The 27444-nt window shown below is 41.9% G+C and overlaps 2 protein-coding genes across 2 annotated transcripts; both read right to left on the bottom strand.

Moving 5' to 3' along the window:
• Positions 1–1010: 1010 nt before the first annotated feature.
• LOC106608661 (carboxypeptidase Z) lies at positions 1011–12940 on the bottom strand. Its single transcript, XM_014206753.2, has 12 exons — positions 12655–12940; positions 12104–12136; positions 10869–11086; positions 10524–10680; positions 8833–9039; positions 6624–6853; positions 4764–4925; positions 3324–3482; positions 2868–3006; positions 2202–2341; positions 2002–2101; positions 1011–1898 (listed from the first exon to the last, which is right to left on the bottom strand). The coding sequence occupies exons 1-12, from the start codon at positions 12758–12760 to the stop codon at positions 1549–1551; spliced, it is 2001 nt and encodes a 666-aa protein (XP_014062228.1). The 5' UTR covers positions 12761–12940; the 3' UTR covers positions 1011–1548.
• Positions 12941–17753: 4813 nt separating this feature from the next.
• Positions 17754–22660, bottom strand: LOC106608662 (G-protein coupled receptor 26). Its single transcript, XM_014206754.2, has 3 exons — positions 21610–22660; positions 21298–21411; positions 17754–19659 (listed from the first exon to the last, which is right to left on the bottom strand). Exons 1-3 carry the CDS (start codon positions 22275–22277, stop codon positions 19422–19424), a joined length of 1020 nt encoding a protein of 339 aa, XP_014062229.1. The 5' UTR covers positions 22278–22660; the 3' UTR covers positions 17754–19421.
• Positions 22661–27444: the final 4784 nt, after the last annotated feature.

Raw genomic sequence — 27444 nt, 5'->3', positions numbered from 1 at the left:
GACTCTGTTTACTAAAATATCAGAACTGAACATCAGCTCAAATGTTTGGAGGGAAGATTGAAGAAAACATGTATTCTCATCGCTAGCTGCATAACTGTGGAATGGTGTCCATGGTATTAAATAATGTAAGATATTGCAAGCCATGGTACAAAAGAGATAATCAAACCCGGGCTCTGTGCGTTCTCTGGAAAATAATGCAGCTCCGTGGAAGGTCAGTTCCACTCTGCTAGCGCGTTGTTCATTATTTTCCATAGAACGCACTCCTTGATTATCCCTTATTGCAAGACTATACTGCATCCTACCATTTACAACAAAGATCCTACTCTTTTTCTTTCAAAGCACAGGCGCACTGTAAAGGGGTAGGCAGAATGCTATTCAGAAGCTAACATGTGGCAAAACAAATTATAAGATGGGACTGACTTTTTTTTCAGATCAATTCATATCTAGGTAAAATGTGAGACAAAACACTGACGATATCAATTAGATCGACTAGAGAAAAGTGATGCAGAGCGCTATGTGAAATGACACACATTCCGGTTCATAAAGCATGGTTAGTTGACTGGTATAAGAGACTGACGGTTCCTCTGGTTCTTTATCAGATGCTATACGCTGCCATGTGGGAGAGATGGGGATACAGTATTGGTTGGCTGGAAAGGTTGCCTTTCTTGGAAATGAAAATGTAACATGGGCGAAAACAAATGGAATTAGGATGCCCTCTTGTGGCCAATCTGTTTCATTACATATTTTAAAGAGACGACGGTCACACAAGCTTCCCGTTTACTACCATGTGAATACATTTCAGAGACAATTATTGTAAAGTACAACAGACAGTCACTATCTGAGAAGAAGACACTTTACCGTATTATCATGAAGTAAACTTACTTCATAGTGGAAATCCGCAAGTGAGGTCAAACTGAACTAGAAAGCACCACACTCGTTAAGAACTCTTCTCTTTAACAAAGTTTCAGTAGGGTGGGACTCCATAAAAAACAGTAATAGTAACAAATGAATGTTCTTAATAATGTTTTATTATAAACACGTACAAATATGTGCGGGTGGAGAGACAAATCCTTTATGCCTTTCAACCTTCCTGTGTTGCATTATGGTCATAAAGTGAAGCAGTTTAACAGAGCAAAAGCTTGTAAAATGGAGGCTAGCTTTAGGGGAAAACACTTTACATGAACAACTAGCTATTTGATATTTTGCTTCAGTTACGACAGGTTTGCAGCAATGGATAATAACGGTAATGCTAAAATGTGACACTTGTATGATAGCATTATGTAAATCATATTCAACTTAAATAGCAACCAGTCTTTGATCATGTAGGGCAGTGTCCTGGAGTACCCCCAGGGTTGCACATTTTTGTTCCACCCTTATATAAGCAAACATGATTGAACTAATCATCAAGCCCTTGATTCATTGAATTAGGTGTGCTAGTATTGACCTGTAGGAGGTATGTGCAACCCTTGATAGTAATCGGGGACCAGAGCTGAGAGAGGAGGCTATAGTGGGAGCCATAGAGGATTCTATGTATATTCAGGGGAGGAGCTAGTTTCTGAGAAGCCAGGTGGGGGCGGAGCCATGGGCGTGGCTAAAATAGCTCCACCACCACGGTTTCTCCTGCCCCTCCTCTCTGTTCTGGTTCTGCTCGCTAATGGTGTACCGCTCAAACTGGTTGTAGGGGTCGAAGTCCTCATAGGTCCCCATGGACGGGATTCTATAGTCCTCCTCCATATCAGGCTCCACCACAGCCTTCTGCAGGACAAAGTCCACCCGGCCTGCTTTCTGCATGCGTGCCGGGAGGTGGATCTTTTTCATGGCTCTGGTGTAGCCTGGTGCAGACGCAGTCAGGATGTGGATGCCGGCGGTTAGCAAGCGCCAGTAGTCTCCGTTTTCAGCTAGAGAGAAAGAGTGAGGACGTTTTTTTAATCAAACGCTTACCACCCAGAATCATACTGACATTTGCTAGTGAAAATGACCAATCGGAGAGGCTGACTTTACCTGTGGTGATGTCATGCCTTATTCCTCTGACAGATATCCTTGCCCCTTTGATTCCATTCCCGTCCGCATCCTTTACTATTCCCTTTATTCCACGGTGGACCTGGTAAACATTGAGACGCAGGGTTAGTGGAGAACCCGTCTCAGATTTGTGAAAAGGAGTGATGTTTTGGAATGAAATGCTGGGTTTAAAGTCATCTCACCGACTCCATGAATGTGAGCAGAGCCTCTTTGTTGTCCTTCCAGCCAGTGTATAACTCCTCCTCAGCTGGGAACTTATCACAGCCCAACTCCACCGTCACCTCAAAACAGTTAGTGTGGAGGTAGTTGAAGTCCTGCATACCTGATCACATGACAGGAAAAAAAAGTGCCAGTGATAGAAACGACAAACCGCCATCTTCATAATCGAACTAGTGACAATAACTAAAAGCGCCACCAGGTGGCGATCATAGTTCATAATATAACTTGCCTGTTAAGTTCATAATATAACTTGCCTATTAAGTTCATTGAGCCTGCATCAGCTATTTCAATCACAGGAGGACGGTTCACAAGAACAGTTGTTTGTCGCCATTCTTGATTTCTTGCTTTTCTTTACATTCTAGCTGTTTGACATTTGACTGCATAGGTGGGAGCTAGTGACATCAGCATTTTGCTGCACCGCTATAACACCTGCTAAACTGTGTACATGACCAGGAAACTTTGATTTGATAATGATAGCTGTGATGGAATGAATGGATTGATACCATCCCATTACAGCCGTTAATATGAGTCCATCCTCCCAAATGAAGGTGCCACCAGCCACCCGCTCGCTATATCTTCACTTCAACAGTCCTGGACTGTTTTTAATTTGACCGTTTTTTTTTACTTACCACCGGCAAAGCTGTACCACCTTGCTCCATTTATGATGCCGTCCTGGCCGATGCTGCCAAAGTTCTCACACCTTCCAGAGTTTCCTTCTGACATGGTGGCATGGGCATCTGCATATGTTCTCGCTATCTGCTTGAATACCTGCAGTCAAAAATAAAATATATTATTTTTGTCGTATTCATAAAAATATAATGGGTAGTTTCGTTTCCCTTTGAATTTGATATGTTACATTAGTTTGATTTGGTAGCAGCTGAGATACATTTTCTTCTTTATTTACATGTATGTTACATGACGACTGTCGAGGAAATAAAAATACAATTCATCTTTATATATGTGGAGCATGAACAATCAATGGGCCTTCTCTCTGCAACAGACACACTTCGGATCATAGAGTGCATTCCATTTTGGAGAGTGCTGTTGTCCTATTGACTGTACATGTTGCTGTCAGTCCCGCTCACCTGTTCATCTGGCGTGGGGGAGAACATCTTCTGCTCTAGTGGGTGTTTGGAGAGGTCGTAGGGGTAGGACACCAACAACTCCCCTCCGTGGAAGTTAGCTGAGAGCACAAAGGGAAAGGATCTGATCCACTTCATGACTGCGTATGTCTCTGGAGCTACCTGTATTACGACACACATGAAGACAAGCATATTAATTACAGTCAACATCTTTAGCTGGGCACATCAATAAAACACAGCGTTTTGGAAATGTTGGCATAACGGTTAACAACAATTACCAATCGTCAAGTTTTCAATTAAAACTTGATGATTGGTAATCAACACTCAATTCAAACTTTGATATTTAACATTGAAGATACATTACACATGGAGATTGAGGTAGTCACTTCATACAAGTACTTGGGAGTATGACTAGACGGTACACTGTCCTTCTCTCAGCACATATCAAAGCTGCAGGCTAAAGTTAAATCTAGACTTGGTTTCCTCTATGGTAATCGCTCCTCTTTCACCCCAGCTGCCAAACTAACCCTGATTCAGATGACCATCCTAACCATGCTAGATTACGGAGACATAAGTTATAGATCGGCAGGTAAGGGTGCTCTCGAGCGGCTAGATGTTCTTTACCATTCGGCCATCAGATTTGCCACCAATGCTCCTTATTGGACACATCACATCACTGCACTCTATACTCCTCTGTAAACTGATCATCTCTGTATACCCGTCCCAAGACCCACTGGTTGATGCTTATTTATAAAACTCATAGACCTCACTCCCCCCTATCTGAGATATCTACTGCAGCCCTCATTCTCCACATACAACACACGTTCTGCCAGTCACATTCTGTTAAAGGTCCCCAAAGCACACACATCCCTGGGTCGCTCCTCTTTTCAGTTCGCTGCAGCTAGCGACTGGAACGAGCTGCAACAAACACTCAAACTGGACAGTTTTATCTCAATGTCTTCATTCAAAGACTCAATCATGGACTCCTTACTGACAGTTGTGGCTGCTTTGTGTGATGTATTGTTGTCTCTACCTTCTTGCCCTTTGTGCTGTTGTCTGTGCCCAATAATGTTTGTACCATGTTGTGCTGCTACCATGTTGTTGTTGTGTTTCTACCATGCTGTGTTGTCATGTGTTGCTACCTTGCTATGTTGTTGTCTTAGGTCTCTCTTTATGTTGTGTTTTCTCTCTTGTCGTGATGCGTGTTCATTTGTATTTTTAATCCCAGCCCCCTAGGAGGCCTTTTGGTAGGCCGTCATTGTAAATAAGAATTTGTTCTTAACTGACTTGCCTAGTTAAATAAAGGTAAAAAAATGTAAATGTAAATCCAAATGACATTGAAAGCGGTCATCATTGCACAATATTTGATGCATGTATTATTATCCGCAAGTATAAAATCTCACACGAAATGCAAGCATGGATGGCTAGGAATTCATACTGTACCTTACCAAACCAGTAAGCGTCTGGGATTGGGATGTGGTTGCTACGGAAACGTCTGTGTCTGCGCCGGCTGTAAACGATCGTAGTCAGGTCAGGGAAGTTCCTGTTCAGGTCAATGTTCTGGGCGTTGCCTCGACCCAGGGTCCAGCTGTTGTAGTTCTGAGCCTGTACGGTTCATACAGTGGTAGTCAGGTTGGTATGTGAGTCAAAGCAGACATGTCAAAGCACACTGTAGGATCTTCGCTGTCAAGTAATATGAAATCAGCAATACAGTGAGGGAAATAAGTATTTGACCCCTCTGCAAAACATGAGTTAGTACTTGGTGGCAAAACCCTTGTTGGCAATCAGAGGTCAGACGTTTCTTGTAGTTTGCCACCAGGTTTGCACACATCTCAGGAGGGATTTTGTCCCACTCCTCTTTGCAGATCTTCTCCAAGTCATTAAGGTTTCGAGGCTGACGTTTGGCAACTCAAACCTTCAGCTCCCTCCACAGGTTTTCTATGAGATTAAGGTCTGGAGACTGGCTAGGCCACTCCAGGACCTTAATGTGCTTCTTCTTGAGCCACTCCTTTGTTGCCTTGCCCATGTGTTTTGGGTCATTGTCATGCTGGAATACCCATCCACGACCCATTGTCAATGCCCTGGCTGAGGGAAGGAGGTACTCACACAAGATTTGACGATACATGGCCCCGTCCATCGTCCCTTTGATGCGGTGAAATTGTCCTGTCCCCTTAGCAGAAAAACACCCCCAAAGCATAATGTTTCCACCTCCATGTTTGACGGTGGGGATGGTGTTCTTGGGGTCATAGGCAGCATTCCTCCTCCTCCAAACACGGCGAGTTGATGCCAAAGAGCTCCATTCTGGTCTCATCTGACCACAACACTTTCACCCAGTTGTCCTCTGAATCATTCAGATGTTCATTGGCAAACTTCAGACGGGCATGTATATGTGCTTTCTTGAGCAGGGGGACCTTGCGGGCGCTGCAGTATTTCAGTCCTTCACGGCGTAGTGTGTTACCAATTGTTTTCTTGGTGACTATGGTCCCAGCTGCCTTGAGATCATTGACAAGATCCTCCCGTGTAGTTCTGGGCTGATTCTTCACCGTTCTCATGATCATTCCAACTCCACGAGGTGAGATCTTGCATGGAGCCCCAGGCCGAGGAGATTGACAGTTCTTTTGTGTTTCTTCCATTTACGAATAATCGCACCAACTGTTGTCACCTTCTCACCAAGCTGCTTGGCGATGGTCTTGTAGCCCATTCCAGCCTTGTGTAGGTCTCAATTTTGTCCCTGACATCCTTGGAGAGCTCTTTGGTCTTGGCCATGGTGGAGAGTTTGGAATCTGATTGATTGATTGCTTCTGTGGACAGGTGTCTTTTATACAGGTAACAAGCTGAGATTAGGAGCACTCCCTTTAAAAGTGTGCTCCTAATCTCAGCTCGTAACCTGTATAAAAGACACCTGGGAGCCAGAAATCTTTCTGATTGAGAGGGGGTCAAATACTTATTTCCCTCATTAAAATGCAAATCAATTTATAACATTTTTCACATGCGTTTTTCTGGATTCTTTTGTTGTTATTCTGTCTCTCACTGTTCAAATAAACCTACCATTAAAATTATAGACTGATCATTTCTTTGTCAGTGGGCAAACGTACAAAATCAGCAGGGGATCAAATACGTTTTTTCCCTCACTGTAGTTTAAAACCAAATATTTGAGGACTGTTGTTGAATTTGTAAAGAAAAGCTGGGAAACTGATTACATACGGTACATTAATACCTTTCTGGCAAATGCAATTCGTTTTACACAGTGATAAAACAACAAAATATTAAAATGACGTGTCAAACAACGTTGATTCAACCTACCTCCTCGTTCTCAGGGTCGATGGTGTCATGGACCTCGGCGGCAGCTAGCTCGTAACCGTCTGGGTTCATGGAGGGCAGGATGTGGATACGCGTGGTGTTGATCAGGGTCTGGATGCGCCGGTTCCCCAGCAGGTACTCTGAACACAGGTACTGGGCCAGGTAGATCAACAGCTGGCGACCCAGCACCTCATTCCCATGCATGTTTCCTATGTACTTCATCTCTGGTTCAACTGTTGATATAAGGTGACAGGATAGGGGCTTCTTTTAAATGTATTCAACCAAAGAGTCCCTTGAGATGAATGATCTGTTTTCCATGGAGACTTAACTAAGACAGCAGCTTGCAGTCATGTGTAACATTTAGAAAAGTTACATTGTCCCTGGTTGAACTGTGGACATAGGCGAGATAATAATTAAGGGCCCGATTCTGACCCGTGTTAAGTGTGCAGGAATAGAACATAATCCCCTTTTGATGCACTTTTCTCTCTGTGCATTCTGACCTTGAACTTAAGCATTAGAATAGCATGCTATTCACCCGCTATTTGTTTGGGGTGGAGCTTGAATAATTGACAGTGTGGCGTAGGTGTGTACAGAAACGCCATATTCTGACCCTGCATCCCACTGCTGGTTTCCTTCTGAAACTAAGCAGCGTTGGTCCTGGTTGGTCCCTGGATGGGAGACCAGATGCTGCTGGAAGTGGTGTTGGTGGGCCAGTAGGAGGCACTCTTTTGTCTGGTCTAGAAAAAGATCCCAGGGCAGTGATTGAGGACATTGCCCTGAGTAGGGGGCTGTCTTTCAGATGGGACATTAAACGGGTGTCCCGACTCTCTGTGGTCACTAAAGATTCCATGACACATCGTAAGAGTAGGGGTATTAACCCTGGTGTCCTGGCTAAATTCCCAATCTGGCCCTCATACCATCATGGTCACGTAATCATCCCCAGCTTTCTATTGGCTCATTCCTCTCCCCTGTAACTATTCCCCAGGTTGTTGCTGTAAATGAAAATGTGTTCTCAGTCAATTTACCTGGTAAAATAAACACAAAAAAAGAATAATGAATAAATGAATAAAGTCCAGCGAACCTACCTGTTTCAAGTGGAAGAAGGTTTAAATATTTAAATAACACCATTCTCCATGCACTGTAATTTACAACTTGATAAGAGCTAGGTAAATGAGTAATCTGTTTGGATAAGGGAATTGTAAATATAAGCTAAATGACACTTGTTTTAGGTCTATTTTACCTTGCAATCGCTGGAGATAAATGTGAAACCAGTCATATGGCAGCAAACTGAAGCATATCAACATATCAACTTTACCACAGTAAAGTTTATGAAGTGCTGTGCCATTATGCAGAGTTTAAATTGTACAGTCTTTTAACTTGCAGGGATGGGCACTCCCGAATGTCTTAATTATAGCCCACTCCGGCTTTCTCTGTGTCCTATTTCTATCATGTTAATAATTAGCCACTATCAGAATCGACCATCAGTAGGCCTAATAACAACACATATTCAACTGCCAATTTACTGTTCGTTCCCAGTTGGTTTAGCCTACATTATAATTCCATTTCATTTCATTGTATCGTTTCCCTTCATTTGCTTCCTCGGTCATGGCCGTGTGGTTGTTGCTAAGGATCATTACTAACAGTTGATAATATACAAAAAAAATGACATGTAAGGGAATGAAATTGTTATGGAGCGGAGCGCAGACCAAGCCGTAACAGTTTGAACCCGACACATGCCGCAATACTTGGCCGTGTCATTACACAGTTCCATGGTTAGTGCAACCAACAGACGAGGGTATAGTCTACTATTATAATTCTATGTACACTAATGTTCCAATATTACCATGGGTTGAAATGAAAGTGGCCATTTTCAGAATGAATCAAACCACTGCTTTCTTTTGTGCGTAAAGGCTCTCCAAACCAATTCATGATTCATAAATATTTTCCTAAACCTAAATAAGTATTTATAAATCTGGGTTTTCAGCAGTTTAATTAAATGTATTCAGAGCGTGCAAGGTAGCACCTGCATGGCGCGTTACGCGACTGAATAAGGTAAATCTGAACACCAAATACTGAAGTGCGTAGGAATGGCGTAAATTCCTACGTCGGAATCAGCCCCTAATTGAATAGCACTGAGAGACATATGACAGCGTTTAAGATATAGCATTCCCAGGACTCACACTGTAGTGCACCGAGGACCATTAGTACTCACGCAATTCATGTACTCCAGGGTTGTTTGAGAACTCTATCACTAGCAGGTCTTTGCCCTCCACACTGCGGCCAATGCTGTAGGTCATGGCGATTTCAGGGCATCGTGCCGCAGTCTTCTTCAGGATGCTGTTCATCTGGGCGTTAGACTGATAGCTAAACTGGATGACAGTATGAGGCTTCTCAGGGGTATTACCTTCTTCCTGTTTCGCTAGGATAAACAAGAGACGATGACACTGTATGATAATGATTTGAAAAGCATTTACAAGCATCTATGAACAGTTCTAAGTGTAACGTCTTATTTGTGGAAGTTATTATGAAGTGTAACCAAAGATATAAAGGTCAGTAGTGTTCCAAGCCAGTTCATGACACTTTGTAATTAACTAGCAAGTGTGACTTTTGACTCAGTGTCCTAGAAAAGTTAACATTTGAAAGCGTAACCATGCGTCAATAAACCGCCTCATCGGGTGTATATTGAGATACCCCATTACTAAATGAGGCTTTAGTCTTTCATCTCATGTCTATTAGAGCCCTGTAAAATGTCAGGAGACAGAGAAATGACATGAAGTGGAAAAGGTCTACATTCTAGCCCCCATCTCCCCTGTATAAATGTGCTCATTTAGGGAAATGTGCAAGATCTAAAACGTAAGAAACTGAATGAAGTTGAAACATAAGACCAGAGACATCTGTTCAAAATAAATATCATCATGGAATTAATTACATAGCTTACAAGGCTTGCCAGACATCTTGTGTTTTTAGTTAGAATCAAAGATATTTTGGGAAACAGATTTCATACTACACTAAAAGCTGTTATTCAAAATGTAGTACCACCATCTGTGTGAATATCTACACCCATATCATATATATATATATAATATGCATATCTATGATTTGTTTCAGCAAAATGGCTACATTAACTGTTATTGTGTCAGTATAGGCTCCTGTAGGACTTGTTTATGGTGGCATAGAGCAGCTGCAGAGATAAACAGAGAGAGAGAGAGAGAGAGTACACAGGAAGAGAGGACTCATGAACACTCAGAGCAATTACACAGCTGGAATGGTTGGTTGTTTGCATCTACAGGGAGAAACAAACTGTACTGAACTCAAGTTAGACTGATCACTGCTCTGGTGAACAGGGAGAAACAAACTGTACTGAACTCAAGTTAGACTGATCACTGCTCTGGTGAACATATACAGTTCTCTGTCACCTATCAGTGTGAATTCATAGACTTGTTAAAACGTTATATGCCTAGTTAAATAAAGGTTCATTTAAACATGTGTTGAGAGGATTGTGGCATAATAGAATCATCAAAACAACTGTGAATGTTAATGTAAAAAGGCATTTGAATTGACCTAGAAATAGTTTAAGTACATTCTTGAGGTGTGCCACAAGCAGTCATGTGGTAACCAGGCGACTGTCATTAATCTAGATAGAAACTGCATTCTCAGTTACCACTCAATACGCTTCTGTTATTAGAAGGGGTTTGGGTGTTATTTTTCTTTATAATGACATAATCTTGTAATTATATTGGCACATATGGTTCTCTCTAGTTTTACATTTTGCTCAAGGGATTGTTTTATGCATGAAAATATTATTTGAGTCGACATCATACTGCACAGTTAGTGTCATACTGTTGTCACTATCATATATTGATAGTCAGTTTTATGGCACACCAGCTAAACTGTGGTTGTTACCTCGTAAGCCCTCCAGTGGGTCGTAACAGCCCTCCTGGTCACTGACAAAGAAGCGGTCACAGTCCAGGAAGTATGGCCAGGCCATCTCGATGCCCTCGAAGGCATGGTAACAGTTCTTCCTCACAGCCTCGCACGTACTCCTGCACGGCTTCAGCACCTTACATTACAAAAGAAAAACGGTATTCAATTATTGAAAGTGGGATTTTTTTTTTTTTACTGAAGAAGGCACTGCATTACCGAAATGTTGGTTATTAGATTTACCCATTAAATTGTTGGGAAGATATATAGAGTGCAATTTTCTTTGATTCATTTGTATTATTACGTTATCCTTTGTTAGCATCAAACCTTCTCCTTCTCGCAGCGAGGCACCAGCACTGAACAGCCTAGCATGCGGATGTCCGGGGTGCACTCTCCATTGAGCAAGTTGTGGACCACACTGACGAGGAGGTACTCGGGGCCCACCTCGGCCTCCTCGCGGGTTCTGTGGCCCAGAATGTTGGGGAACACGGTGTGGGTGTAGGACATGTCGTTGCAGTAGTTCATCATGATGTCCATGCACTTGGCTGAGTAGAGGAAAGAGCCAACCGAGGAACAGGACAAATTCAGTATTATATGGTGAGTGACTGATCTGAATGTAGCTTACCGTGTTGAATCATCAAAGTATAGAATACATACCGTTATATCAATAGGTTCATCATTATGCAATGTCTTAAAATACCATTTATTGTCTCATAATTTCATGAAATCTTTGCAATTAACATCGGTGAGACCTTTGGGTGCTTTTGTAAGGTGGGTGGCTACATTTTCATAGAGCAATACGTTTGTTATAAATTATTTTCAGGTAGGCGTAGTGTTAACCTGCTTGCAAGATGCTGCTTTGAGACCATATGTTCTCTCCATTGTAAATCAGTATGTTTAGGGGTATTGGCCAGGTTGTTCTTTCTCTTGTACTTTTACATTTGTTCTCGGTCAATTTGTTTAAGAAACCTAGCTAAGATGCGCAGTACACAATAAGGCTCATTACTTATATCCTTAGCATGGAAAATGAACATAACCTGATATTGAGAAGTCATATGGATATGCATGAAGAATCCATCCCTTGGTCTCAAACGTCTTTATTGTCTCATATAGCTAGCTACCTCTCTGCAGTACTGAAAATGATCAAGTTCAAATATTTCTATTATCAGTGGAGATTAAAATGTGAATATTTCATACAGCCATTAATCATCCAAAAATACACTTGATAGCTCGGAGAGGCCTTAAGGCCATAATATCCCATTTAGCCTAATCACTTAGTAAAACCTCATCTTTAAAAGTGTGATAGGTAGTTCAACCTGTGGTTTGATAAAATGGTATAAATGTACAGTCCTTTAGGCCTTCTCTCTGTATGAACAGTAAGTTCTACGCTATCTAACTGTGGTGCAATGCACACATCATGTTAGGATGCTTTCAATTGATTTAGAATGGTCAGAGTTGGTCCTAAAGTCATTATAACCTTAGCATATGTTGTCACCAAGGCTTTACAAACAACACATTTACATGAGTTGAAGGATTTATTGAAGAAAATAAAATGTACATACGTTGTTCTGGTTCTGGTTCTTTGCAAAAGATACCTGAAAGACAAAACTATTGTTAGTTGCTGTCATGCATTTAACACTAGATGGCAGAATCGCATTTATCACCGACGTTATTGTGGCACTTTAAAATCTGCTTTTTATTAACCCTCTCCTCTTGCTACACGATCTCTCCTCCCAAATGTCTATCTTTCAGTAAAAACGTATTAATGCTGAGAATTGTCATTCTATGGATCAGGTCACCTCTCACTAGTGAGGAATATCTACCTTAATCTTTATAGTCTACAGTTCTATAATAATTCTCCAATGAAAAATAAGCACTTTATTTCGCACTAATTTGTGACACGAGGTTATTTTCTATTGTTGTTACTGTTGGCTTGTAAAATAAACATTGAGAATAGAAACATCACAGTTTGCATGTCTTGTCTGAGATATAATGAAATATTTCTGAACCATGCACTTTTATTTCAGAACTAGCCTAAACACCATCACTTCCTTCCTATGCATAAAACACACCATGTGCGTTATCATAAACAGCAAGAGTTGGCCTACTTTACCTAGAAATTCGTCTTCGGGGTCGCAGAGCGAAGGGGCACCCCAAACAACTGTTGCCAGTGCATTCAGAAAAACAATAGTCTTCATGTTCATCCGTATAAATTCCATATTCTGTGATGTGGCACCTCAAGGCTACTGTGCTTAATTGCACGAAAACCTTTTGGGCTTCTCTAAAAAGTGAGTTTATTACACGAATTACGGTCGACTATCAAATTACAAAGGAAAATGTTCCGGACGGAAATGGAAGGCTGGGTGGAGGTGGAATTGTGCCTGAAAACAAGTAAACTCTCTGAAATACACCTGTAACCAATTTCTATACTCTAAACCGTCTTGCTCAACCATTTCCATCACTTTTTTTATTCAATGTTAACATTTTAATGTCTTACCTCTAAATATATGTATTGGATTATGTGAACAGTGGACATTCTCTAAAATAATAGGCCACCATTTCTTTCCGTCAGTGCTATCCGGGATCATTGGGGCGACCCCTAACCTTAACCCCTACCCGTAACCATAACCCTCACCTTAACCCTTACATAACCCCCTTCAATGGGGTAGGGACTTCCCAATGATTTCGAATAGCACCGACTTATTGTTTTCTCGGCGCATTTTTCCAGTCCTTTAGTCCTTACTCGAGACAGTCGTTTGATCCCTTTCAACCGATCAGCAATATGCTTTGAAGAATGTCAGCATATGGGAGATTGCGGTAAATTGGACCAAAGTGGTAAATAGAACCAACTTGTTTCAATGGAAAACATACACAAAATGAATCATTTGATCAAATATTCAGGAAGACGTCATTATTTCATGGACTCTGAAGGAAGAAACCACATGGAAAAAGTTAGGTCCAAAGAACAGATTTTCACCAAGTCAAATGAATTTATTGTGTTATAGGTTTCATGATGCTTGTATTTAAACCAAAGTAAATTATTTTTTAGATTGCATACATCAGTTGGGGTCTCTATGAGCTTTAATATTAGGTCCTAAACCTTGAATGAAAGTGCATCCTTATAGCTGTGTGGGCTAATCAGGGGTTGGAGCCGGTTCAGGGAGAAAAAACAATTTTTTTTTTTATTATTTTTTTTGAGGAACAGAATCAGAACTGGCAATAAAAATGATCTATACTGTTCTGGAACAGAACCGTTATTTTTAAAAGCATGTGAACCGGTTAATAATGTTATTTTGCATTCCAGGCATTTTTTTCAGTCCCACAAGGCACCTATGCAAAGCCCTCACTCTGTCACTCAGAAACGTATTCCAGTGTCTGCCTGCCGGCTGAAAATCTTTGCCAGTATGTGTGTAGGCAACCTGCCCCTGTCCTCAGAAGCTTAGGCTAATGTAGCCTATTGACATTACAAGGATGATTCAGAAATTAGGGATAGATTTTTAATTAGAAAATAATGGATTTACTGTTTCAATGTTAGTTATGGATACTGTAGTTATCACGTTTCACATTGAATTTGTTAACAACAAAAAGGCAAGACGTGTTTTTCATTCTGGTGCTGCTCTACACACACAAGCTTGTTAGCTAGCTAGCTCTGGTCCAACATTAAGCCAACTCTTGGAAGTTCAAAGATATTCAAAGTTCCTCCGTAGAAGCCACTCATCCGTAGAAATAATTATGTGGGCCAAGCCTCCTCCTCCATCCACTCTCTCCCCACCCGCAAAATTTCAGTCGCATCTCGCATGTAAACAATAGCTTGCCCACTCCATAGCAAGCTGCTATGTTCGAACTGATTGGTGAAGTAATTTGATGTCGAGCTAATGTAAAAATATATATATTTCAGAGGTTTAAAAAGGAACAGTTAGGGGCCTCCCGAGTGGCGCAGCGGTCTGATCCCAGGCTGTGTCACAACAGGTCGTGACTGGGAGTCCCATAGGACGGTGCACAATTGGCCCAGCGTCGTCCGTGTTAAAGGAGGGTTTGACCAGCTGGCTTTACTTGGCTCATCACGCTCTAGGCACTACTTGTGGCTGGCCGGGCGCCTGCAACCTGACTTTGGTCATCATTTAAACGGTGTTTCCTCCGACACATTAGTGCAGCTGGCTTCCGGGTTAAGCGAGCAGGTGTTAAGAAGCAGCGCAGCTTGATGGGTCATGTTTCGGAGGACGCATGACTCGACCTTCGCCTCTCCCGAGCCTGTTGGGGAGTTGCAGCGATGAGACAAGATCGTAACTGGATATCATGAGAAAAATGGGGTAAAATGACAAAACAATTAATAAAAAGGAACAGTTGGAACAATATAAACCGGTTCTGTTTTCGGGGTTGAAGTCAAACCCGTTCAGAACTTTATTTTGCAGGTCGGAACAGTGGAACGGAATAAAAATGTGTAATTATTAAAAGACAAAAAGCGATTCTGATAGACATGGTTTTAAGAAATGTGTAGGCTGCTTAGCTTACCCTGTCGCGCTGCTTAACTTACCCTGTCGCGCTGCTTAACTTACCCTGTCGCGCTGCTTAACTTACCCTGTCGCAATGCTTAACTAACCCTGTCGCGCTGCTTAACATACCCTGTCGCGCTGCTTAACTAACCCTGTCCCGCTGCTCAACTTACCCTGTCCCGCTGCTCAACTTACCCTGTCCCGCTGCTCAACTTACCCTGTCCCGCTGCTCAACTTACCCTGTCCCGCTGCTCAACTTACCCTGTCCCGCTGCTTAACTTACCCTGTCCCGCTGCTTAACTTACCCTGTCCCGCTGCTTAACTTACCCTGTCCCGCTGCTTAACTTACCCTGTCCCGCTGCTTAACTTACCCTGTCCCGCTGCTTAACTTACCCTGACGCGCTGCTTAACTTACCCTGTCCCGCTGCTTAACTAACCCTGTCCCGCTGCTCAACTTACCCTGTCCCGCTGCCCAACTTACCCTGTCATGCTGCTCAACTTACCCTGTCCCGCTGCTTAACCCACCCTGTCCCGCTGCTTAACCCACCCTGTCCCGCTGCTCAACTTACCCTGTCCCGTTGCTCAACTTACCCTGTCCCGCTGCTCAACTTACCCTGTCCCGCTGCTCAACTTACCCTGTCCCGCTGCTCAACTTACCCTGTCCCGCTGCTCAACTTACCCTGTCCCGCTGCTCAACTTACCCTGTCCCGCTGCTTAACTTACCCTGTCCCGCTGCTTAACTTACCCTGTCCCGCTGCTTAACTTACCCTGTCCCGCTGCTTAACTTACCCTGTCCCGCTGCTTAACTTACCCTGTCCCGCTGCTTAACTTACCCTGTCCCGCTGCTTAACTTACCCTGACGCGCTGCTTAACTAACCCTGTCCCGCTGCTCAACTTACCCTGTCCCGCTGCCCAACTTACCCTGTCATGCTGCTCAACTTACCCTGTCCCGCTGCTTAACCCACCCTGTCCCGCTGCTTAACCCACCCTGTCCCGCTGCTTAACTTACCCTGTCCCGCTGCTTAACTTACCCTGTCCCGCTGCTTAACTCACCCTGTCCCGCTGCTTAACTCACCCTGTCCCGCTGCTTAACTTACCCTGTCCCGCTGCCTAACTTACCCTGTCCCGCTGCTTAACTTACCCTGACACGCTGCTTAACTTACCCTGTCCCGCTGCTTAACTTACCCTGTCCCGCTGCTTAACTTACCCCATACCCGGGGTATGTTGTGCCAAGAGACCACTTTTTTTTGGACAAGCTATGTTTTCAAATCTGTAATGTTTACATTAATTCTGATTTCCAGAGATACACAACATCCTGAAATACAGTGCCCTCTGTAATATTTTGTGACAGTGAAGCATTTTTCTTCTTTTGGCTCTATACTTCAAAAGTTTGGATTTGAAATCAGACAATGACTATGAGGTTGAAGTTCATCCATATCGGGTGAACCGTGTAGAAATGACAGAACTTGTTGTAAATAATCCCCCCATTTTAGAGGAGCAAAAGTATTGGGACAAAATGTTGCCATTAACTGATCCTCTGGAGAGTGTAATCGTTCTCCGTGTCCAGAGAGCTGTTGTGGCCAGATGAGGGGTACAGGTCACGGCACAGCAGCCGGTTGACAACGGTAACCAGGACCTTCTTGTACAAATATCATACCCCCCAAAAAATCTAATCTCCCCGTTATTGTAATGGTGAGAGGTTAGCATGACTTGGGGTATGATATTTGTGCGTCTAACTTTTTTCACTCATCATTATTCACGATTCATTGAGGACTATCCGTAATCATGGTAGCATCCACATTAATGTGGAAGTGTTTAGAAACACATTATATTACTTACAATAGAAGTGACTCCAAAATGGCACAATAACATGATTTACTATTAATTTCTATTGGACACAATATACAATCTACAACCAAAGCATAGAGCAAATGCATTCAAATGTGTATTTATTTAACTAGGCAAGTCAGTTAAGAACAAATTCTTATTTACGATGACGGCCTAGGAACAGTGGGTTAACTGCCTTGTTCAGGGGTAGAACGACATATTTTCAGCTCGGGCATTCGATCTAGCAACCTTTTGATTACTGGCCCAACGCTCTAACCACTAGGCTACCTGCCACCCCATCAATGACTCCATCAAGCTTGTGTAGAGTCACAAGCTTGATGGAGTCATTGTGTGCTATGAATATGGTACTAAATGCTTGACTTTTGACTACTTTAATACACATATAAGTTAATTTGTCCCAATGATTTTGCTCCCGTAAAATGGGGGACTATGTACAAAAAGTGTAATTTCTAAACGGATCACTCGAAATGGATGAAAAGCTCAGTCTGACCTTTAACCTCATAGTCATTGTTTGATTTCAAATCCAAACTTTTGGAGTATAGAAAAAAATGCTTTACTGTCCCCATAATAATGGAGGGCACTATATATGTATATACTTTTGTTAGAAAGAACACTATATTGCCCTTGAAGGAGTGATGCTGAATGTAAAAAAATTTTTAAATGGCCCAATTTACCACACTCTCTCCTACATATCCTACTACTTGACATTCCTATTGGATTATTTGAGGTGTGGTGGCACAAACATTGAACAGCCTCTGGCACCTGCAAAACAGCTGGTGATGAATCTGTCAACATGAAATCCCCAGATTGACATTAGATATTAGATATGCTTCTACATGTCTTGTCATATGGCCATATATATATCAAAGGATGCTTGTTATTTGACAGCTTTATTGCACATTTTTCACCAACAGCTTTACTCACACACTGCCAAAGTACAGCAAGTGGCATAGGCCCGCAGAATGAAATACACATGTGCTGGGTGCATCTAAAAAGAATCAGGTTCTGATAAAGCAACTATTGAAAAGCCAAACAGTCATATATTGAATTCTGGCACGAACACAATAACGTGTTTTAAAGCACTTACTTGAACATAACGTAACATTCTTCTGCTATAGAACATCTCTTTTATTTGAAGATCATTTAAACAAATACATATTATGGTTTCTCATACAGTGCAAAATAGTTTGATAAAGATAACATCCGGTATTTATAAATATCCATATAAACATTTCCAGCAATCACCTGGCAGAATAAAGTATTACAATATACACAATAGTACAAATCCATTTCAGTCAAAATGATCTTAATACCTGCAGTACATTCAGTTACAACACGCTATCATAGTAAACATGATGGCATTTGCCTTTGGCTGTTATAACTAGTAGCTCTGAGAGAAATACAAAGTGCATCAATATCCAGTGATTGATGTGAAATTGTGAGCAACTGCAGTAGTAGTCTAAAACCCAGTCCATAGGCTACATAACATGGCTATCTAGTTGGCAGCATTTGCCACAGCAAGTACCATTCATTGAAAAGTTCACATATTTTAACTTCAAGAAGTTAATTGATGCCCCTTGAAATCGCACCAGTGCCCGAATGGCTACTGGTCAGCCCCTAGCTAAGCTTTCCAGTCTTCCACTCTGTACCGTTGACAGTACATAACCTCGGACACCCAGAAAGAACATCTTGCGAGATTTGTCAGATCCTCCATTAAGTTCTGGGGGAGACGTGTTATAAAATATGTTAATGAGACCAGCAAAGTCTCCACCCCTCTATATGAAAACTCTCAGACAGTAACGGGTAAGTCTGTGACCCAAAATGTCCCCTCCCCTTCCGAAATTCGAACGATGCGAGCACCTGCAAAAATCGTGATTTGTCCAAGTGGTCAGTGATGAAAAATCAGCGTACCCGAACAAAGTTCCTCGTTAGTCATGGCATCCCACAGTCTGTCAACAGCTTCTACTACCATTTATGTTAGGTGCATCTGTCCACGAGAGATGAATAACCTTAACAGCCCGTTCCTATATTCTATGTGGGTGTCAAAAGGTCTGTAAATGTGGCTATGACATCTGCTTTATAAAGAGGTTATTATGTTATAAGAGCCCACTAGCATTCTCTAGTGGAGTGATCCCTCCCATTAGGAATCAACCGAACCCCTGGCTGATTCAATAACATTGATTCATTTGATTCTGGCTCTGGGCGTGTATGTGTGTGTGTCTGCCAGTGAATCATGGATCATCAGACTCCCTTGTTTACCAATATCGTCTGGAGCAAATGTCCCTGAACGCGATCATTCTCTGTGCAGTCTATCCGTCTTGCCCTCTCTTCCTCCATCTACCCTGCCTGTTTTCCTGCTGTCTCCTTCTATCCACCTCTTCCCCTCCCACAACCTCTCTTTCTCTCTCTCGCTCTCTCCTATTTCCTACAATCCCCTTTTCTCCCATCTCTTTCTCACCTCCCTCCCTCTTTCCATGAGGAAACCTTTATTTGGGGTCTGTCTGTCTGTGGTATATTTGTGATGTCCATAATGGTGACATTAACTGATCCTCTGGAGAGAGTAGTCGTTCTCCGTGTCCAGAGAGCTGTTGTGGCCAGATGAGGGGTACAGGTCACGGCGCAGCAGCCGGTTGACAACGGTAACCAGGACCTTCTTGTACTGTAGACGCAGGAGGGAGTAGGCAAAGGGGTCGGACGCCGCCTTGCTATATGTTAGGCACTTACTGACAATTCCCCAGTGGCGGTTGATGCCCACGAAGGGAAGCAGCTCGGTCAACCTGAGGAGAAGGCAGAGGTCAAGTTAGAATTCGCAAATGGCCTTTTAGAAAGGGTAAAAGTTATCCAATATTCAAAGCATGGTATTTATCTTGCAGGCAGTTGTTCTGTTTGCTTTTGAGAGTGTTTGGTGATAATTCAGTTGGTATTCTATGAAATGCCATGAGGCTCTAAGGTTACAAGGTAGAATAGAATAAATGAGGATTTACGGATGGGCCAGAAAAACAGCTTTGGCAACAAGCCTTATACGTTAGGAAATAATAATGTATGAACATATTTCCTCAAAATAAATATGTATAAACTGAGCATTGCTACAATATTCTTGCCCGTAGGTATATGCAGGAATGCCAATGAAGCAGTTGAGTGAGAGCTGCTTATTTCCAGGATTTATCCTCTATTTTCCCTTCTTCAGCTCATTCTGACTATTTCCAGAGGGTGCACAGAGGGTGAAAGGTCAATTTCCCCAAAAAGTCATTTTTATTTATTTTTTTTGAGGGGGGGGACTCAGAATAGTAGAATACACAAGATGCAATTTCTACATTTGGTAGTGCATCAGCAGTTATCCTCTTGTTATGTCAGTCACTGATAGTCAGTCAATTAGCCCATGTCAGCTAACATTTGTTTGATTGCTAAGTTAGTTTAGTGGCCAGCTATCTAAATGTGTTATCAAATTACCGGCCGGGGGACCCCCATTGATTTTGTTAGTCAGTCTCATATTAAAACTGCAAACATTTATTTCCACCCCATGGCAAAAATGTGTAGAATTGCAGCAAACTTGCTTTAAAACAGCAACATTTTCTCCACAGCCCATGGCAAAATGTATAGAATTGCACAAAATTAACGATAAAATAAACAAAATGCTCTCCATTATCAAGAGGTGGGCCACTAAACTGTTTTGCTTGCAATATGTGTGTGTGGGGGGGGGGGGGGTTGCTGGTTTGAATCCCCGAGATGACTAGGAGAAATCTGCCGATATGCCCTTGAGCAAGGCACTTAACCCTCATTGTTCCTGTAAGTCGCTCTGGATAAGAGAGTCTGCTAAATAACTAAAATGTCAAATGTAAAACTACAATACTATATTCCCTCTAGGCCAAGCTTTTCCAAACTCAGTTTTTGCCCCATGACTACACAGCCGATTCAAATAAATCAAAGCTCGATGAAGAATTGGTTATTTGAATCAGCTGCTCTAGGTCATGCTGTGTGTTGGTGGAAATGACACGGTAGTCCAGTGAAATGACATGACAGATAATTGATGGTTTAATGAAGGCTGTATCAGATACGGATGGAGATCATAAACGGCGCAACAACAAAAACTCATCGGGTGAAATTGAATGAAAGCTTCATTTGTGCATTGCTCAACCTCACATGAGACCTGCCTCACCTTTCAACTGAATCATGTTGATCATTTTTCTGTTATTTTGCTGGGTGGCAAAGTTATTAAACAGAGTAAACCCTTCGATGATAGCCTATATCTCTACTGTTTATAAACCCCGTTTTATTATCAAAGTGTGTTCACCTGGGGATGTGTTAATCTCACAACCTCTATAGTAACCCCTTTGATAATGTGTTTAATAAGGTAGGTGAATGAACCTCCTGTTTGTTCAGCTGCCTGTATCCCAGTTGACTGGAAACCCACTTACCTCGTAATAACATAGGGAGCAAAACAGATGATGAATGACCCAATGAAAATGCTGATTTTCTTGGTGGCTCTCTGTTTCCTTCTCTTTTGTTCTACCAGGCACCTTTGTTTCACACTGAAAATAGGAATGAACTGATATTAGTCCAGCAGAATAAATGACAAAACATTCTACGTTGAATTTAATTAAATGAACACCAACAGGAAGCATGTTGCCCCAGGTTTGAATCTATAACCTATAGCCTACTGTAAAGCTAACATTACCCATTGTAACGGCTATTGATCGCACACCTCTTAAGTAAAGGAGCATACGTACGATGGGTGAATATCCACCAGCAAGAACAGCGTCTGCATGGTTATAACGTCAATCCTCTTGCAGTGGAAGCGTGCAACTTTTAGCACCTTCAAATACGTGAAGCACAGGATCAGCAGGGAGAGCATGAAACTACTGGCGTGGAAAACGACGGTGAAAATTGTAAACTTGATCCTGTCGCTCTCCTCGCTCAAATGCAATGTGCACGAGGCGTAAATGTGGCTATAGTCAACCCAGGAGAACAGGAGGGCGATGAGGGAAAACGTGAGGGAGTGGAGCCACGAGTAGCACATCATGATCACTGCGTCCTTGTAGCGCATTTTACTGGAGTAACTCAAGGGGAACACCACTGCTATCCAGCGGTCTATACTGAGTGCTGCCATACTCAACATAGTGTTCGCAGTCAAAAAGGTCTCCAGAAAGCTCACTGTATGGCAAAGGCAATCCCCAAAAGGCTGGTGGTTTCTGACAATCCCCACCAATGTCGATGGCATGTTTAAAAGGGTGATAAGTATGTTGCAAAAAGACAGGTTCATGATGAATATACCCGGTACCTGTCGGCGGATCTCGGTGCTCTGGACAAAACATAGCAGCACCAGCAAGTTCGACAACAACGAGACAATTGCGACCACAACAATGAACAACGTGAAGATAATATCCGCAAAGTCCATGTCTCACTTGAAAAAGTCCACTTGCGTTTTGCATGCACCTGTAGAAAATATACACTTAATATCCACCATGATTCCACCGTCGTTTATCTCCAAGGTCCTCATTCCAGAATTGAACTCCTACTAGTTTCGCCGTCTCCAAGTTGGTGGAGCGCTGTCCAGAGTGCTGAAGTGGGGAGACCGCGCGCGTCCCTCGAGCGCCAGACCATTTCGTTTCTTTAAACTTATGGTGTTTTCTACTCCCACAACACACAAGTATTTGTAACAGAATTTGATGGTATGTGTAACTGAGCGTTTGGGTAACACATGGGCAAGTGTTTCGTATCTCCGCTCCCTTCTACGACTACCTCAGCATGAAAAAAGTGGGACTGCGACGCACGCCACTGCCTTTGTGCGCAGAACATGCGTACTAAACAAGATGACTGTTTGGAGCCTGACGTGTCTAGTGGAAAGTCGTTTGAATGTTAATATTACAATTAGCTATCACGTGAGGAAAAATAGAACGTCATCCATGGAGTTTTACAACATTGGGAAGTTATTTTGGTTCCTCCATTGACTCATTCGTTATTTTAGTCATTTACGAGTGTGTTTGTGAGGTCATACACATCAGAACATAGATATAATGAGTATTTTTTATTCACAGAAACAACTTCCCTTCATCCTTATCTATTGATGACACTTTCCCAAGTCGATAGTGGCGAAGCGACACGACGCAATGATAGGCCTACATGAGGGATATCCAATAGTTTGGCGCGTCTCCCGTGGTCAAAGGACACCCTGTGCACATTGGAGGGGCGCGTAAGGAAACAGGCTAATATATATGTTCACTCTCATTAATTATTCACTAACCCTTAGCAATTGTGTAAGGGTGTTACAACTGAAATATGTCTCACGTGTTTAGTAGTAAAAAAAATGCATATCACCAATAATGGCCTATTAGGAATTCATGGTTGTAAGAGAAGGCACATAACTTCATTGCTTAAAACCATGCAGCCACAATAGTTAGATTCCTTCATTATAATATGATGTAATATTTCACTGGAGATGGGCATGTCAAAGAGAGGGTACCATAGAAATGATGACTCTTACCTCATCTGGAGGGAAAGTAGAGCACATCCCTAGCAGCCTACTAGCATAATTTACATGCCAGAGACTAATTAACTCATCACTGATGCTAATGAAGTAAATGTTCTATGGGGATCTGAAAAACCCATCCTGATGATGATGATGATGATGTGCAACCTTACTACTATAAGCCTCATCGGCAGCCGCAATGATGTAAATACAGTATATTTTATCAAACATAAAGTGAAGTTTAACAGCTTTGATATTCCAGAACTCCAAACGCCAGAATAGCAGCACTGTAATGGACAACAGATATGAGGCATCAGCCAAATGGGGTCCAATAAGGTCAGACAGTCTCTTATAGCTATGGTTTTTGCTAGTCCAATTGTATTTTTCATTTTTTTTTATTATTCCACAAGGCGTAATCAAATCCAGCCCCCACAGAGTCCATCTGGCACTTAGCATTACAATCAATAATATGGTAAATGTACTGTTCAAATATAAAATACAGTATGCAATACCATGTAGTGTTAAAATATTAAATACAGTATGCATTACCATGTACTGTCGCTATTGTATGTATAGGCTCTGCAAATTAATATGAATCTTTTGTACCGGTTTTTATGAGCTGCACTAAGTCAAATTCCCAACCACTTCAGTTGGTATGGCAATGAAGTTCTGAATCTTGAACATTTCCAGTTCTGAACCAGTCCGCTAGTTACTGTAGACTAGTAATATCACCAGCCCCGATGAGGTTAAGGTACTATAGCTCACATAACTCCTCAATAGCAGCAATGAGACACAATTTGAAGGGTCCTGGGGGGTGTGTGTGTGTGTGTGTGTGTGTGTGTGTGTGTGTGTGTGTGTGTGTGTGTGTGTGTGTGTGTGTGTGTGTGTGTGTGTGTGTGTGTGTGTGTGTGTGTGTGTGTGGTATTGCACAGTTCACGTAGTTGGATTTGTTAGCCCTGCTATTTAAAGACAACAGCTCTGAGTTTACACTGACGGTGACCTCGTTAAAGGAGGGCTCTGCAATATGATTGATGGTCTTTCTTTGTTCACAGGATCTATGAGGACTTACTGAAGAGTGAAAGTGCATAAATCCATAAAAGACGGTACATGTTTGACAGGCTAGACTAATGGGGATTGCACACTTCCCACTGGGCACACACTGGCTGAATCAACGTTGTTTCCATCCCATTTCAATGAAATTACGCTGAACCAATGTGGAATAGATGTGGAATTAACGTCTGTGTCCAGTGGGTTGACATCACCCCACTTACAATAGTGGATGTGCAAGCAGGTGGATTCACACAGTTGGCACCAACTAAAAATGGATCTCACCATTCAGGTGTGAGAATGTACGTTATCTGTTTTGTAACCATGGTTGAGCTTCACACAAACCAACAGACATGGCACCTTAGTAGAGTAACTAAAGTGCTTCAGATGACCAAAAGAAGTGGCGTCATTTCCCCGTTATTCCCCGAAGGCTGATAATGTAACTGGGATGTCAGTTGGTGTGTACCTATACCATAGCAACCTTAACATAGAAGCCTTTTGTGAAGTACACTCTTATAAAAAAGGGTTCAAAAAGGGTCGCGCGACTGTCCCATAAGATAACCCTTTGTGGTTCCAGGTAGAACCCTTTGAGGTTCCAGGTAGAATTATTTTGGGTTCCATGTAGAACCCTTTGTGTAAAGAGTTCAACATGGAACTCGAAAGGTTTTTACCTGAACCAAAATGATTCTACCAGGAACCAAAAAGGGTTCTTCAGAGGGTTATCCTATGGCACAGCTGAAGAACCCTTTTAGGGTCAGGGAAAAGGTATCTTGGGAAGTCCCCTATAGAACAGCAGGCTTCCGAGAAAACCTACAGAATCAACAGTATACAAAAAATGTATTCCAAGAAAAGCTGCCTCTATGTAGACGGATACAACTTACAAGTGTAGTTGGCATGAGCATCCCCTTAGAGCAGAGTACACTTTAGAGCCTGTTAGAAAAGTGACATGCCTTACCCCTGTCTGTTCCTAGTGGCAATAGGGAAATGACACGTTTCTACATCCTGTATCACAACTGGCCGTGATTGGGAGTCTCATAGGGCGGCGCACAATTGGCCCATCATCTCCCGGGTTTGGCCGGTGTAGGCCGTCATTGTAAATAAGAATGTGTTCTTAACTGACTTGCCTAGTTAAATAAATATTAAATAAAAAATTATGAAAATGTTTGAAAAACATAAAACAGTTAGAAATACAGTGTAATTATTGGGACAGTTAAGCATATTTTCTTATTTTGGCTCTATACTCCAAAAGTTTGGATTTGAAATCAAATAATGACTAATGAGGTTAAAGTGCAGACTGGCAACTTTAATTTGAGGGCATTTTAATCCGTATCGGGTACACAAAAAAGTGAATTTGTCCAAATACTTTTGGCACCCTAAAATGGGGTGACTATGTACAAAGAGTTCTGTAAGTTCTAATCGGTTTTCCCAATATGGATGAAAACACCCTCAAATTGAAGCTCAGTCTGCACTTTAACCTCAAAGTCATTGTTTGATTTCACATCCAAACTTTTGGAGAATAGAGCCAAATAATAAAAGTGTCCAAATAATTACTGAGGGCACAGTAGGTGAATCCAATATATGTCTAAGATCTTATCGGACCATTCAGGGCACACATCTATAAACTAAGATGAGGTCCTGCTTATTTTATAATATAGTCAATCAAAAGGGTCAGAGGTCAGCCCATGTAGTATTGAGCCAGTTTGAGGAGATAGAGCTATTACTGAGGGCTAGGGATATAAGGTTATAAGGTAATTTAACCCTAAAGCCTGTCATTTTTTCCACACCCTCAAGGGACATGACACCATAATGTATGGATCCATGTCTGATCTTTGAGACACTTTGAAAGTAGGCCTATAGTTCTGCAAATTAAGGTCATACTTCACTTGATTATTATGGAATCATCCAATCACTTAGTTCTTCGTCAGTGTTGAGTCCGCATTGGAAAGACAGCTCAATACTAGACATTGATGTTAGGATGCATGCCATACACTTATAAGAAGTCAACAAAATCTCATTTTTTGACATACAATCAACATAATCCTAAGACACTGATTCGCATACAGTATATCTTATGCCATTCGAACCTGAGTGGAAAGTAATAGAAACGTAGCCAATGGGAGTGCAGCTATAGGCTAGGCCAGAGCCATACATTTACATAAAATATACAGTACCAGTCAAAAGTTGTCACACCTACTCATTCGAGAGTTTTTCTTTATTTTTATTATTTACTACATTGTAGAATAATAGTGAAGACATCAAAACTACGAAATAACACATGGAATCATGTAGTTATCAAAACTGTGTTAAACAAATCAAAATATATTTTACATTCTTCAAAGTAGCCACCCTTTGCCTTGGTGACAGCTTTGCACACTCTCGGCTGTATATGTATTTATTTAGCATATAAATATATGGCTCTGCGGTAGATTGATGTTGATTGGCAGCTCTGTGTATTGTTTACAGGAAATAGCAGCCAGGGACAGATGGCCTGCCTATAGCAGATCTACCTTACAGAGCAGTGTATGCCAACATACCTGAAACCCCAGACACTAGAACAATAAACTCATAACAGCTTCCAAGTCTAGCATACTGACATTAAACTGCCTATACATAGATGTGTGACACTTTATTTAACCTTTGTTTATTTGTCAGCTGACTGTGAACAAGACACTGGGTTGTCATTTTTAATAGCTACCTTGAAAGAAGCAAATGGCATAACAAAGACTTGAAGAAAGATGGGAAAACAACAATCCATAAAAAATAATGAGGTCCTTGCATTCTATATTTAAAGGGGAACTCCACCCCAAAATTGGACTTTGATCTGGGCCACATTCAACAGGGCACAACCATTTGGAATGTTCAGACAGATAGATATTTTGTGTAACAGCATTGGCTCTCTGATATGTGGCGTGAGAAATTCTGTCATATTCATTACATGTTCACCCTCCTTTGACTGTTGCTTCTCACCTTTGAGAGTACTTCGTATCATTATTTTACCCCAAACTGCCCTAACTAGCCTGAACAATCATAGAACAGCACAGTACCTCAT

This window comes from Salmo salar, chromosome ssa07 (assembly GCF_905237065.1).
Source record: "Salmo salar chromosome ssa07, Ssal_v3.1, whole genome shotgun sequence".
Taxonomy (NCBI): domain Eukaryota; kingdom Metazoa; phylum Chordata; class Actinopteri; order Salmoniformes; family Salmonidae; genus Salmo; species Salmo salar.
The sequence above is the reverse complement of the archived record's forward strand: the minus strand, read 5'-3'. Positions and strand labels throughout refer to the sequence as shown.